We start from the raw sequence: 16,159 nt of genomic DNA, 5'->3' as shown, positions 1-16,159 counted from the left end.
ATCAATGCAATTACTGAGGCAATAGATTTAATGGGAATTGGTTGAGAGCGAGAGAGACATTTTAGCAGGTGGTTGGGTTTTTTGCAAAGATGTAATTAAAGACGGTTTGCAGGAGCAGTTGAGCAGCAAAGGCTTAGTCGCAGAGGTTGCGGCTGCTTCATTATCCTGGTGCTGACAACAAACTAAGCTGACAAATGTTTGCTTGGAATATCATAATAGTTCCTCTTACTACACTGCTGTTGAACTAGAGCTTTCCTATTAGCATATAAATGAATAGTGTAGCTAATTCAAAGATAAGACGAGGCTCAAGTTGCGATCATGTCACTTCATCCCATTGTGTGCTTTCTAACACTCCCATCCTTCTTGCTTTGCTTATTAGTGCCACCCTTCCCTTCAGGAGAACGTCACGAGTTCTTTATGAATGATGCTGCTGTGTGGTGATCACTTTAAGTGATGACTGCAATTACAGACTTGAGAGAGTTGAGAAAGTAAACCAATCAAATGAAATGGATGACAATAAAATGCAGCTTTTAACGTCACTTCTGTCGGACTCTTAAGTGCATCCCTAATGTCGGCTTGTAAACTGGCCATTACACCAAATCTGTGCCATTTGCGTCCCCAGCAAATAAAATGTATAAACGCATTGTGAATGTACTTTTTCATGATGCAAAGTGTCCTGCACATTGTTCACATATAATAAATACAATTTAAAAGCATGAATTCAACTACTGTACCATGAACACTGCAAAAATACTATTTGTTGCTTATACCGCTTCCTAAAATTAGACCATACACTGAAATGTTTAAATATTTTTCATCCTTCAGAAATGTTACATTTTTATACTCTAACAATACTCCTTATTACAACTATAAAAAACACGTTGTTAAAATTCACACCTCAGTCCCAGCGTTTTCATACAATTACCCCTTTTGGAAAAAATGGTGCAAATGGTGCACAGGAAGTGGCATAATTCAGATTTGTTCATTTATTTTTCCAGTATAGTCGATGATATTCCAATATTTTGAGTGGCGGGAGGTAGGGATGATGTTTGATAAGAAATTATCGAGTTCGAGTCTATTATCGAATCCTCTTATCGAACCGATTCCTTATCGATTCTCTTATCGAGTCCAGATAGGTTGTTGTATATGGAAAAAAACACACAATATTTGGTTTAACAAAAGCTCACTTTTATTATATAAGAAAAAAATAAAATCTAATAAATAAATATTGACTGTTACCCCCCTAAAAAAATTAAATAAAATAAACAAATATTGACTGTTATTACCCAAAGTATACTAAGTGGGATTTTTCAGAAAAACAAGTATATACAGTAACACAAAAACAACCTGTCTCTGTGATCACTATAGACATTAGACATTAGACATTAGACAAACTTTAATGATCCACAAGGGAAATTGTTCAACACAGTAGCTCAGTTACAATGATGGAAAGGACAATGCAGGTATAAATAGACTAATATAGATTTAAAAAATCTAACATATATACGAATATATACATAATATGTGTACAGAGTAATTTATATACAGATATATTATATTATGTCTATAACATATATACAATATAAACCAATGACCATGTACAATATTACAGTATATACAGTCTATATGACAGCAGCAGCATAAAATGGAGAGTAGGTCCAGCAGGAAATAGAAAATAGACATTATAAACAAAGAGAAGTAGCTAACATGTCAGGTGTCAGGTAATAGGCAGATGTCATCTATTGCTGTATGGCGAGTGATTATACAGCTGGATGGAGTGTGGAATGAAGGAGTTCTTGAATCGCACAGTGCGGGAAGGAAGTTGAAGGAGCCTGTTGGAGTATGAACTCCGCTGTCCCTTAATTGTCAGGTGGAGTGGGTGGGAAGGATTGTCCATGATGGCCAGCAGTTTGTCCAGTGACCTCCTGTCCCTCACTGACACAAACGCCTCCAATTGCGTGCCAATAGTTTGGCCGGCTTTCCGGATCAGATTATCAATCCGGTTTGAGTCCCTTTTGCTGGTGCTGCTCCCCCAACAAACCACTGCGAAGTACAGTGCACTGGCCACAACAGACTGATAAAAGATCTCCAACAGCTTGCTGCACACATTGAATGACCTAAGCTTCCTCAGGAAAAAGAGTCTGCTCATGCCCTTCTTGTAAACAGCTTTGCAGTTGTCCTTCCAGTCCAGTCTAGTGTTCAAGTGGACTCCCAGGTACTTGTACTGCTCCACCACTGCCACCTCCCGGCCCTGGATCTTGATGGGCTCCACCGGGGTCACTCTCTTCCTGAAGTCGATGACCAGTTCCTTGGTCTTGTCCACATTAAGGACCAGATGGTTCGCCTGAGACCACTCCACAAAGTCAGCGATCAGTGTCCTGTACTCCAATTCCCGTCCCTCTCCGATACACCCGACCACAGCAGAGTCGTCAGAGTATTTCTGCAGATGGCAGGACCTGGAACTATACTGGAAGTCTGAGGTGTACAGGGTGAACAGGAAAGGAGACAGGACGGTCCCCTGTGGAGCACCTACACCACTGACCACAGTATCCGACACGGAGCTCCCCAGTCGCACAAACTGGGGCCTGTCAGACAAGTAATCAGTGATCCAGGAGACAATGGATGAACTGACACCCATCCTGAGCAACTTGTCACTCATCAGAATTGGCTGAATAGTGTTAAAGGCACTGGAGAAATCAAAAAACATGATCCTCACAGTGCCCTTCCCACCATCCAGGTGAGAGTGAGCATGATGCAGCAGGTAGATAACAGCATCGTCCACTCCTACATGGGGCTGATATGCAAACTGTAGAGGATCCAGGGAAGGAGCCACCAGTGGCCTCAGCTGATCCAGCACAAGTCTCTCGAGGACCTTCATGACCTGGGACGTCAGGGCTACAGGTCTGAAGTCATTTGAGCTCGATGGGATGGGCTTCTTGGGCACCGGCACTATGCAGGATGTTTTCCATAGCACTGGTATCCGTTCTAGCTTCAGACTCAGGTTGAAGATGAAGTGCAGGATCCCAGTTAGCTGAGCAGCGCAAGTCTTCAGGACCCAGGGGTTGACTCGGTCAGGGCCTGCTGACTTGGCTGGATTGACTTTCTCCAGCTGCCGTCTTACAAGTCCAGGTGTCAGACACACCGGGCTGGCTTTCTCAGTGGGGGTGGAAGTGGGGGAGGGGAGAGGGGAGAAGGGGGAAAAAACGGCTGTGGCAGGTAAAAGAGAAGGAGGGGGAGGTGGAGGTGTGAGAACAGGAGTAGTGGGGGGAGGGCCAGTAAGGGGTGCGTTGCTAAATCTGTTGAAAAACAAATTCAGCTCGTTGGCTCCATCTGCACCCCCATCCAACAGTTTGGCTTTATTGTTGAAGCCTGTGATGGCCTTCATACCTTTCCAAACCTCACGAGTGTTGTTTTGTTGGAGTTTAGCTTCAAGCTTCCTTCTATAGGCATCTTTCCCTTCTTGAAGATTAACTCTGAGCTGCCACTGAATCCTCTTCAACTCGTCCCGATCACCGGATCTGAAGGCTGGCTTCTTTTTATTTAGCAGCACCTTTAGCTGGCTGGTGATCCAGGGCTTGTTATTTGGGTAACAGTGGACAGTTTTTGTCGGGATGATGGAGTCCTCACAGAAATTGATGTACTCAGTGATGCAGTCTGTGATTTTGTTGATATCTGTCCCGTGAGGCTTACACAGTACTTCCCAGTCTGTAGTCTCAAAGCAGTCTTGTAAGGCTATGCCAGCCTCAATGCTTCTCATTTGCACTGATTTAGTTGAGATGGGCTGCCTCTTCACAGCAGGAACGTAATGAGGTGTTAAAAGCACCAGATTATGATCAGACCGTCCCAAGGGGGGCAGGGCAGTGGCGCTGTATGCATCTTTTGAATTAGCATACAGTAGGTCCAGAGTTTTATTTTCCCGTGATGCACAGTGTACATATTGATGGAAAGTGGGTAAAATAGAGTCCAGAGAAACATGATTAAAGTCACCCGAAATGAGAATGAGGGCATCGGGATGTTTGGTCTGTTGCTTAGCAACAGCGGCGTGAATGGTGTCACAAGCAGCAGTTTCGTCAGCAGAAGGAGGAACATACACTCCGATGAAGATTACAGAAGTAAATTCCCTTGGCAAATAATATGGCCGAATTCCAACAGCCAGAAGTTCAATGTCCGGCGTACAAACACACTCCTTTACAGTAATATGAGCATGATTACACCACCTCTCGTTCACAAAGATGGCAATCCCGCCGCCTTTTTTCTTACCGCTAAGGAGTGTGCTTCTATCCGCCCGTGAGGTTGTGAAGCCGGGTAGAGACGCGCTGTGGTCCGGGAAGTCCACGTGTAGCCAAGTCTCCGTAAAGCACATGATGCTGCACACGGCGTACTCCTTTTGAGTTCGGACGAGCCCAAACAATTCGTCCATTTTGTTCGCCAAAGACCGCACGTTCCCCATGAGGACAGAGGGGATTGCAGGCTTAAATTTCCTTCTGCGCTCCTTCATCTTTATGCCGGCACGGCGTCCCCTGCGCTTTTTCCGTACTTCCACGGGAAGGTCCGGCCGCGTTCCCCATAGCGCTGGTAAGGAGAGCGCAAACAGCTCCTCGCGGGTGTAAACAAATGGTCTGCTGCTCCGCTGATCAAAGCCAAACACAAAACGGCCCGAAAAGAAAAAGAAAAGTAACGAAAACACACAAAAGCGCCCAAGAACCATAATTAGTGGTTTATGGAAGGTAAGAGATTAAAAAAAGGCAAGAAAAGTTAAGAATAATACCAAAAATACGGGGCATTTCTGGTCGGGACGGGATTCGAATAAAGAACCAACTCTTTTTCTTTACTATAGTGGTCTCAATAACGGGTACCGGTTCTCAAAAAGGGATCAGAGTCTTATCGAACAACCGGGAAAACCGGTTTCGAGTATCATCCCTAGCGGGAGGTTGAATTCTCAGCATTGTCCTGTAACCGAAATGTATTTATTTTTGATTGATTGGTGTCAGTTTATGTCTAGCATGCATACATCATCATCGGCAGCTCAGTCTCGAGAGACCATACTGATGCGCGTCTGGAGTCTTGTCATGTTGTTTGGCATCGTCTGCTATGGCTGCGCAGTCCGATCTGTGAGTGACAGTCTTTATTGCAGTTTGTGCAAATGAATAAGGTGGCCTGGGTTTGAGGGGTTGCTGCAGTGCACTTCCTGCGTCTCCTCTTCTCTGCTGCAAGCCGATCTCTTGCCACCTCAGCTTCTGCACTGCCCTTGTGGACAGTCTGACGCCAAGCATTTCTGTCCATGGCCTGTACCTCCCAGCTGTCAGGAGAGATGTTGCATGCTTTCATGTCTCTTTTGCAGACGTCCTTGAAGCGTAGTAGGGGGCGACCAGCTCGTCTGGTGCCAATGGTCAGTTGTCCATACATGATGTCCTTAGGTAGTCTTCCATCCTCCATCCGTCGGACATGGCCGAGCCAGCGGAGACGGCGTTGACTCAGCAGGGAGTACATGCTGGGGATCTTGGCGCGCTGCAGGATGTTGGTGTATGGGATGTGGTCCTGCCAGCTGATGTTGAGGATGCGCCTGAGGCACCGCATGTGGAAGGTGTTGAGCCGACGTTCTTGCTTCATATAGGTGGTCCAGGATTCACTTCCATAGAGAAGGGTGCTGAGAACGCAGGCCTGATATACACGGATCTTGGTGTGTTCTGACAGCGCTCCGTTCTCCCACACTCTCTTGGTCAGTCTAGCCATGATGGTATTTGCCTTTCCGAGACGCCTGTCCAGTTCGATGTCCAGTGAGAGGTTGTTGCTGATTGTTGATCCCAAGTAGGTGAACTCGTCCACAGTGTCCAGTCTGATGTTATCAACTGTGATGGAGGGGGCAGTACTGATGTCTTGTGCACTGATGTTGGTCTTCTTCAGGCTTATTGTGAGCCCAAACTGCTTACAAGCATCGGCAAAGCGGTCAGCCAAACTCTGAAGGGCATCCTCTGTGTGAGTCATGAGGGCTGCATCATCAGCAAACAACATCTCCCTGATGAGAACTGTCCTGACCTTGGTCTTAGAACGCAGTCGCGCCAGGTTAAACAATCTCCCATCAGACCGGGTGTGCAGGTATACACCATCAGTGGAGGAGTCGAAGGCGTAAGACAGGAGCAGGGAAAAGAAAATCCCGAAAAGGGTTGGTGCAAGTACACAGCCCTGCTTGACACCACTGTTGATACAGAATGGTTCTGAGGATGATCCGTCATACAGGACTGTGCCCTTCATGTTGACATGGAAGGAGGTCACCATGCTGCCGAGCTTTGGGGGGCAGCCAATCTTCTCAAGGAGCTGGAATAGGCCTTCCCTGCTGACCAGATCGAAGGCCTTGGTGAGGTCTATGAACATCATGTAGAGTGGCTGGCCTTGCTCTCTACTCTTTTCCTGGAGCTGTCGAAGGGAAAAGATCATGTCAGTTGTCGACCTGCCTGCTCTGAAGCCACATTGGGATTCTGGATAGACACGATCCGCGAGTCTCTGCAGCCTGTTGAGGAGGATGCGTGCATACACTTTGCCGACAATGCTGAGAAGGGAGATCCCTCTGTAGTTGTTGCAGTCACTGCGGTCACCTTTGTTTTTATACAGTGTCACAATGGTGGCGTCACGCATGTCTTGTGGGACTGCACCTTCCTCCCAGCACATGCAGAGCAACTCATACAGAGGCTGAAGCAGGGCAGGTTTCCCGTGCTTGATGGCTTCAGGTGGGATGTTATCGCTACCTGGTGCTTTGTCGTTTGGGAGGGCATCAATGGCTTTGCTGAGCTCTTCCATAGTGGGCACTTCATCTAGCTCCTCCATGATGGGCAGATCCTTCGTACCACTAAGGGCAGCATTGGAAACTGATGTTTCACGGGAGTACAGTTCTGAGTAGTGTTCCACCCATCTGGTCATCTGTTCCTCCCGGTTAGTGATCTTCTCCCCTGACAGAGATTTCAGGGGGGCAATTCCTTTTACTGCAGGGCCAAGGGCCTTTTTGATGCCGTTGTACATGCCGCGTGTGTTTCCGGACTCGGCACAGCTCTGTATTTCCTTACACAGTTGTTGCCAATATTCATTGGCACACTGTCTAGCAACACGCTGGGTGGTGTTCCGAGCAATTACAATGTAACACATCACATATTTCCTGTCGTTTCATTACAGCATGTCCAAAAAGGAGTAGGAAGAAGCAGAGCCTATTTAGTCCTACTCCTTTTGGTATCATAGCAGTTCTATCCCATGTGTTTGTTCTCTATTTATACCACAACAGTGAGTAAATAAATAATGAATATACAATGAGTAAGTAAACACATATTATATACATGAATAAACATTAATTAACGTTCTCCTAAATAAATTCAGTAAATTATATTTCACCTATGTGATGAATTAGATTAGCTATTTTTGAAATAAAGTTTAAGATGTTTATCATGGTTCTTCTTCGTTGTACTTTGTGAACACTTGTAGTTTGAACAGTTTCTTAAACCTATTATTACTGGGTTTAGTTAGTTAGTATTATTTGACTTCCTTCCTAAATCCATTGCATAATTTATTTTGCTAAAGGTTTTAAGTGTTGCACATGCATACAGATGTTTTAAATTAGATTTTTCTTTAAGTTTATTTTTCTCCTCATTTGTTGATAACATTTTTGGGTAGCAGGTTATAGTTTGATTTGTACATAGTTTTAGCTGTTTGCAAATGCACCAAGTCATTAAATTTAAACTATTTTGATTCAATAAATAAATGGTTTGACTGTTTGCTGTATCCAACCTTATTTTTTATTATTCGAACTGATCTTTTTTGAAACACAGTAGCATACTTTTGTTATTTCCCCATATTTCTGCACAGTAACTCAGATATGGTAACACTAGCAGGCAGTAAATAATATGAAGTGATTTTTTGGTCCAGAACATATTTTGCTTTTTTCATTATTGATGTTTTTTTTGCTACTTAATGTTGTATATTTTTTACATGAGGTTTCCAGTTAATTTAATTGTCTATTATTCCACCCAATGATTGTATTTATTTTACCGTTTCAATGTATTTGTGTTTGACTTTCTCTTCTACTGTTACCGAATAGCATTATTTTTGTTTTACTGAGATTCAATAGTCTGTTTTTTTCAAACCATCTTTTTAATTTGTAAATTTTTTTCTGTTATCATTTGTATTATCTTCTTTGTGTTCTCTCCTGAAAAAATTGCAGTCGTGTTGTCTGCAAACTTTAAGTCTTTTGTAACTTTATAAATGTCATTTATATAAAGATTGAACAATTTTGGTCCCAGTATTGATCCCTGAGGTACGCCGAAAGATACATTTAGCTCTGTGGACATGTTTTCGCCTATCTTCATGTATTGCTTCCTGGTTGTGTAGAAGCTTCTTACTAGGGGTGTGGGAAAAAATCGATTAGAATTCGAATCGCGATTCTCACGTTGTGCGATTCAGAATCGATTCTCTTTTTTTTTTTAATCGATTTTTAATTTTTTATTAATTTAAAATATATATGTATATTTTTTAATTTTTTTATTTTTTATTAAACAATCCAACAAAACAATACACAGCAATACCATAACAATGCAATCCAATTCCAAAACCAAACCCGACCCAGCAACACTCAGAACTGCAATAAACAGAGCAATTGAGAGGAGACACAAACACGACACAGAACAAACCAAAAGTAGTGAAACAAAAATGAATATTATCAACAACAGTATCAATATTAGTTACAATTTCAACATAGCAGTGATTAAAAATCCCTCATTGACATTATCATTAGACATTTATAAAAAAAAGAACAATAGTGTCACAGTGGCTTACACTTGCATCGCATCTCATAAGCTTGACATGACACATACTGTGTCCAATATTTTCACAAAGATAAAATAAGTCATATTTTTGGTTCATTTAATAGTTAAAACAAATTTACATTATTGCAATCAGTTGATAAAGCATTGTCCTTTACAATTATAAAAGCTTTTTACAAAAATCTACTACTCTGCTTGCATGTCAGCAGACTGGGGTAGATCCTGCTGAAATCCTATGTATTGAATGAATAGAGAATCCTTTTGAATCGGGAAAACAATCGTTTTTGAATCGAGAATCGTGTTGAATTTAATTTTTTTTTTTTTTTAAATCGAATCGTGACCCCAAGAATCGATATTGAATCGAATCGTGGGACACCCAAAGATTCACAGCCCTACTTCTTACCCCTTTCAAGACTAGCCCTCTGATGCCATACAGTTCTAATTTGTTTATTAAGATATTATGATCAATTGTGTCTAATGTTTTTGTTAGATCCATAAACACTGCTGTTGCACATTGTTGACCATCTATTGCGTTGGTAATCTCTTCTGTTATTTCGATTAATGCCATTGATGTTAAAATGTTGGCTCTGTATCGGTACTGGTTGTTGGTGAGTGTTCCATTTTTATTAATGAATTTGTCCAATCTTTTGTTAAACAATTTTTCAATAATTTTAGAAAATTGCGCAAATAGGAAAACAGGTCTGTAGCTTGTAAACTGGTGTTTGTCTCCAGTCTTATAAATTGCTACAATTTTTTCTACTTTCATTTAGTTTAGGAATGTGCCTTTTTGAAATGATAGGTTGCTGATATATGTTAAAGGTTCTGAATTATCTTCAATAACCTTTTTTATCGTTTCCATATACATTTAATTACAATCAGTTGAGGTCTTTGATGTACATTTTTCCACAATATAGATTATTTCCTCTTTTGTCACATCCTTGAGGAATTTCTGGGATTTCTGTCTATAGTGTCATTCAAGCCCTTAACTGACCCAGGATCTGGAATCTTTTCCCCTAGATTTGGTCCAATATTTACAAAGTAGTTATTAAAGCTTTCAACTATGTTGTTCACATTGTCATTGTTTACATTTCCGTCTGAGAAGTATTGAGGATAATCCTTCTTAGCACCATTTTTAATAATGCTATTTAGGATTGCCCCATGCTGCTGTCATGTTGTTTTTGTTCCTGTTTAATAACTGACTGTAATATTCTTTCCTAAATGTTTGTAGTATGCTAGTTAGCTTGTTCTTATACATTTTTTACTTGTTTTCTGCCTGTGTAGATCTTTGTGTTATACAATTTTTATATAGTGTATTTTCCTTTTTGCAAGCATTTGTCAGTCTCTTTTGTCATCCATGGTTGATTTTTTTTTTTTTTTGCATTTTACTAAGTTGTTTCGATGGACAATGTTTGTCATAACGCATCATGGAAGTGTTGAGAAAAATATCATATGCATCATCTACATCATTTTCAATGTATACATTGTCCCAACTTTGATCTCTCAGATCATTCTTGAAAGCTATCATACTTTGCCCTGTGCATATTCTTCGGAATGTCTTTTTGTCCTCTTCTTGTAGTTTCCGACATATATTATAAAAACTGGCAGATGATCACGGATGTTGGATATTAGCAGACAACTTGTGGTATTATTATCAAAATCATTAGTAAACATATTATCAATAAGTGTGGCACTGTGTACTGAGATTCTGCTTGGCCTTGTGTTTTTAGGATATAAACTAATGCTATACATTGTGTCTATGAAGTCATTCTTGGCTTTTTGGGTTTTGAGCAGGAGGTGTCAGAAAGGTTACCACAGGGATAACTGGGATAACCAAGCGTTCAACGCGATGTCGTTTTTTGATCCTTCGATGTCGGCTCTTCCTATCAAATTCAAATTTCAAATTCAAATGGGCTTTATTGGCATGGGAAATGTACATTTTCATTGCCAAAGCAACTGTGCAAAACAATACAAATCAACACAAAATGAAAGTTAAAGTACGTTAGGGCTAAGCAATTGGTGCTGTGCAGATACACAAAGACAGTATTGAATAACTTGTCAACTTGCTAGCAATTGTTTTTAAAGTGCAGTAGGTCTACAGTGTCTTTGTTCAAGGCTTCTGCTCATTACGCTGATGTTTTATAGTCTTTATGGCGGTTGTGTTCCGTTGGATGTTCTCCTCTTGTCGCAGCAGTTTACAAATCTCGCCGCTGTGTTTGTACGTTCTTGTACTTTACCCAGAAGATATGGGAGTTTTTTGTTATTTGTCATGTTCCCAAAGTATTTTTGGCTGTTTGTACTCAGTGGGAAGTCTGTGTCTCTAATGTCTTGGTATAATTCCCAGGTAGTTGGAAAGTGTAACTCTGTTTGCACCTGTTTTTGTGGGCAGTGAGGGCACAGTCTGTCTTGTCTTGGGAGCCAGGTTTGTCTGTCTGTGACGGCCTCTCAATGGTGAGGCTGTGTTCACAGAGTCTGGACCTAGTCAAGAATGTCCTTAGTTTTGGGTCAGTTACAGTGCTCATATAGTCTTCCACTATGTATTCTCTGCTGAGTGCATATAGCATTCTAATCTACTCTGGTTATTTGTTTTTCTTTCCAGCGTATCAGATAGTTTTTTGTTTTCTTATGGTTTTATTCAGTCTAGTGGGGTTTCTCTCTGGTTGCTCTGTTTGAGTTTGCATACAAGTTCTTGAATCTGGAATCTGAGGGCATCTCTCTATGGTGTCTCTGTAGGCGAGGGCTTTGTTGTGGAGCGTGTAAGGGTCATTTTCTTTTAAGTGGTTGTAGAATTTAGAAACTCTTCTGATTTTTGATTATTAGTGGGTATCGTCCTAGTTCTGCTCGGCATGTTTGTCTTTTTCCGCTGGGTGCGGAGAATGGATTTGCAGAGCTCTGTGTGTAGGGTCTCAGTTTGGTGTTTGTCCCATTTCTTGAAATCTTGGTCTGCAAGTGGGCCCCAGACTTCACACCCATAGAGGGAGATGGATTCTATAACGGAGTCTAATATTTTGAGCCACATTTGAATTAGGATGTCCAATTTGACGTTTCTCTTGATGGCATAGAAAGCCCTTCTTGCCTTGTCATTGTATCATTGTAAAGCAGAATTCACCAAGCATTGGATTGTTCACCCACTAATATGGAACGTTAGCTGGGTTTAGACCGTCATGAGTCAGTTTGATTTCGATGATGTGATGTTGCGAGACAAAACATCTATCTCCTGTTTTTGTGCTGTGTTGTCTTCATTGAGAATTTTAATGTCTTCTTTGAACTTTCTCATTTCTATCATATCACAATATTCCTTGCTCTCCCTGACAATCCGTTTTTGGAGATTTTCAACATCTTTTTGTATACCATTGAGAATCTGTTCTTGGAGATGATCAAAATCGTTTTGAACACTATTGACTTTGCCTCGTAGAGTTCCTATTACGCTTTGAAGTCCGAGTCCTCTTCTTCTGTCAAACCGGTACTGCTCCGTTGACTTCGTCTCATCATGCTCATGGTTGCTAGGCAGCCAAGTGAAGCCGTTGGTGTTGTTAGCTTCGGCGACAAGCGGCGCCTCGAACATGTTTTTCCACAAACCTTGTGTCAGCCTTTCTTGTGGATCACTTGTGTGGCCAGAAATGTGTCCAACTCTCACAATTTCGTTTTTCTTCTGGTTATTTCTTTATTTAAAAGATACTGACAGTTAAATCACTGTAATGGGGTTAGTTTGACCATGTTAATAGCATACATGCCATGTGGCTATATTTCATGTGTTTGCTAATTATATGCTAAGAACTCACTCATGTTACTTTCAGTCAGTTGGTACAAAGAGCTGCCCCTGGCTAAATTGGGGCCCTACGCAGTATGTAAAAAATGTTTTATACTTTTTTCAATAAAACTTACATTTAATTTGATGCATGTTTTGTGCTAAAACAAATGAATGAAAATACAATGTTCAATATATAATTTTTTGTGTGCAAAATAACAAATTTAACATAGTTAAAATTTGCTAATCTTACTGATGTAACTTTGACCAGAGTACTACTGCTTTGAACGGCAGCAATAGCGCAGCGCTCCACAGGGGACAGCGAGAACAAAGAGAGAAATTTGCCGTTATATTCTTATCAATGACAGAGCAGGAAGAGGCTAGAAATAAGTGTTACATTTTCATTCAAAAGTCATTCATTAATTGACATTTTACATGCGCTTCGTCATGCTAAAATCGGCCCTACACACAGCTTGTACAAAATGTAAGTAAAGTTGCCAGAGGTGGGCCAATAACATTTTTGAATAGTTCAACATGTGTAATGTCAGATATAGAATTAAACAAATATTTACATTTAGTTTAAAAGCAAATGGCAGTGATTTGGTGTAATGGCCCAAATATAAAACTTCCCAGCAGATTCTAATTGTTAGTTCATCAAATAGTTATTCTTTAATTAACTGGGCATCACTGCACACTACAATAATAATACCAACATGTTTATTTTTGTGTTTTAAAAAGGGACGGTAAAATACTCATTGTGGTTTCTTTTATGTTTTGATGATTTCGCAATGTCAAAATGTAGAAGAACTGCAAATTGCATTCAGAAAAATAAACATATTGCCAAATTAACTCTCACCAAATACAATACTGAAATTGCGTTATTGTAATCTTAGCAACCTTGATGGTACAAGTACAAAGTATGTCGTAAACAATTCCTGGTGCAATGCATGCATCGACAACCATACTTTTCTACATAGCAGATTGTGCACACCTAATGTTGCATGCGTTACAGTCTTCTTCTTGTCCGCAGGGTCACAACATCTTCTCCAACCTCTCGTCCGCTGAATACAGTAACCTGATGCAGCTGCTCAAACAGTCTATTCTGGCAACGGATCTCACTCTTTACTTTGAGTATGTTATACTCTAAACACAGCTTCCATCAGATTTAAAACTCCCAGGGTTGTAGACCACTATGATTTGTGCTTGGTTGATTGCAAAGCTTTATTGCTGGCTTAGTTTGCTTAACAACTCCCCCTGGTGGATTTTATATGACTTACTACCTCTCCTCAGGAACAGAAACACCTTCTTTGACCTTGTCACCAAAGGAGATTACAACTGGAACGTAAAGGCCCACAGAGACATGTGCAGGTGCAACTCTGGATGCTAAAAATTCTCGCTAATGCCCAAAATCTGAAACTACATCTTATTTGTCTCTCTTTCCCTGTCAGGTCGATGATGATGACGGCGTGCGATCTCGGCGCTGCCACCAAACCTTGGGAAATATCCCGCAAAGTGAGGAAATCCGGGTGTTCGATGTGATCCGCAGGGGAAAACTTGCCTTTTTGAACAGGTGATATTATCCTCATTTCAGGTGGCAGAGTTAGTGACCAGCGAGTTCTTCGAGCAGGGCGACAGGGAGAGATCCGAGCTCAAGCTCACGCCCTCGGTGAGTCCATCATCTCGATGGTGTTTGTTTCCCCTCTCACGACCTCCACATTGGCCCATACTGACTGAGTGACCTCGTAGTGACGAGGGCGAGTGAGTCAGCGCTCCACTTTCTGCCAGACTGCATTGGAGGCAAACACTGACCTTTTTATCCACTCAGCTGGAAACACACGACGCGCTTAGTGGTCCTTTTCAGCTTCCTGTGTGGTGTTGGCGCTAACAGCAACATTATCTACCCATCTGCTGTCTAAGAACTGCATCTTTTTGTTATGTTTAGACTTAGAGACGTACTTTTATTGTCTTTCAAATTTGAACTTTACAGTACAGATTAGAACGAAATTCCGTTGCATTAGCTCGTTGTAGTGCAGGATAAAAGAGCAATAAGGTGCAGATATGAATAAATAGATTACTGTACAGATAAATATATTGCACTTTTGCATATGCATCCACGTTTATGGATGTATGTTATATTGTCTTTATATTCCAGCGAATTAATCAATTTTTGGGGGGAATTGAGGGGATTATTTTGATGCGTTCAAGAGTCTTGCGGCCTGAGGGAAGAAGCTGTTACAGAACCTGGAGGTTCTGCTACGGAGGCTGCGGAACCTCTTTCTAGAGTCCAGCAGTGAAAACAGTCCTTGGTGGGGGTGGGAGGAGTCTCTGCAGATTTTCTGATCCCTGGTCAGGCAGCGGCTTTTTGCTATCTCCTGGATAGGAGGAAGAGGAGTCTATGTTGTGTTGCCGTGAGTCTCACTGCCAGCGATCAGCGGTACCAGATTTAACGACTTCTTTCTATAGCTCTAAAGTTTAATCACAGAAGAACCCTGACACAATGCCTCTCCAAAATTATCATACTTTATTTTTTGAAAATGTACACAGGTGAAACCCCCAAAATTTGAATAAAGTTAAAGTATCACTGATAGTACACACACACACAAGGTGTGATGTATTTGACCTATCCCCTTGTTCCACCCCCTGGGAGGTGAGGGGAGCAGTGAGCAGCAGCGGTGGCCACGCCCGGGGAATCATTTTTGGTGATTCAACCCCCAATTCCAACCCTTGATGCTGAGTGCCAAGCAGGGGACCCTGGGCCTTGAGTTTGACACCTATGCTGTAAGCCATAATCATCAAAACTATATCAAAAGAAGGCTTGAAATATTTTCAGTTGTATGTTATGAGCCTATGTCATACATTAGTTTCACCTTGTTAAGTTAAAGTTAAAGTACCAATGATTGTCACACACACACTAGGTGTGGCGAAATTATTCTCTGCATTTGACCCATCACCCTTGATCACCCCCTGGGAGGTGAGGGGAGCAGTGAGCAGCAGCGGTGGCCACGCCCGGGGAATAATTTTTGGTGATTTAACCCCCAATTCTAACCCTTGATGCTGAGTGTCAAGCAGGGAGGTAATGGGTCCCATTTTTATAGTCTTTGGTATGACTCGGCCGGGGTTTGAACTCACAACCTACCGATCTCAGGGCGGACATTCTAACCACTAGGCCACTGTAAATCTAATTGCTGGATTATATGAATTTTTGCACAATATTCCAATTTTTGGAGTTCCACCTGTATATCTAGAAGTCGTCACTGCTATTTTTTGCCCAGACATGGTCGAAAATGAACTTCATAAACATTCACCCGGTCACAACATTAGGTACACACATCAATTTAGACTGCATAAAACAGCTGCTTTTAGCAGCAATTATGTTACCGTATGTCGCATGCCGCTGTTATTATGCGCCTGCATCGATTACGTGAAAATAATACTGTATGTTATCTTATCGTGTTTCCTCACAGCCTACACAGAAGAAGAGGAGTTAAAGCAATTGTATGTCAGCGGCTTAGAATTAAATTGTTCGAACTTTTTCAACCAACATATGTAAGAACACCCTCACCCACTTACATTTGTTGATAACAACAAATTGTATCATTTCTATATTTTCCAC

At 41.5% G+C, this 16,159-nt stretch overlaps 1 protein-coding gene across 1 annotated transcript in view; it reads left to right on the top strand.

Annotated features, from left to right (window-relative positions):
- The window catches only part of LOC133664282 (dual 3',5'-cyclic-AMP and -GMP phosphodiesterase 11A-like), a 129,557-nt gene extending 115,273 nt beyond the window's left edge, over positions 1-14,284 (top strand). The window contains exons 15-18 of the mRNA XM_062068794.1: positions 13,577-13,677; positions 13,837-13,914; positions 13,995-14,058; positions 14,138-14,284. Coding sequence (XP_061924778.1) covers positions 13,577-13,677; positions 13,837-13,914; positions 13,995-14,058; positions 14,138-14,284 — 390 coding nt within the window. The remainder of the gene's footprint in view (positions 1-13,576; positions 13,678-13,836; positions 13,915-13,994; positions 14,059-14,137) is intronic.
- The last annotated feature ends 1,875 nt before the right edge of the window (positions 14,285-16,159 follow it).

This window comes from Entelurus aequoreus, linkage group LG14 (assembly GCF_033978785.1).
Source record: "Entelurus aequoreus isolate RoL-2023_Sb linkage group LG14, RoL_Eaeq_v1.1, whole genome shotgun sequence".
NCBI classification, from domain to species: Eukaryota; Metazoa; Chordata; class Actinopteri; order Syngnathiformes; family Syngnathidae; genus Entelurus; species Entelurus aequoreus.
Note: the sequence above shows the minus strand (reverse complement) of the source record. Positions and strands in the feature narration are given on the sequence as shown.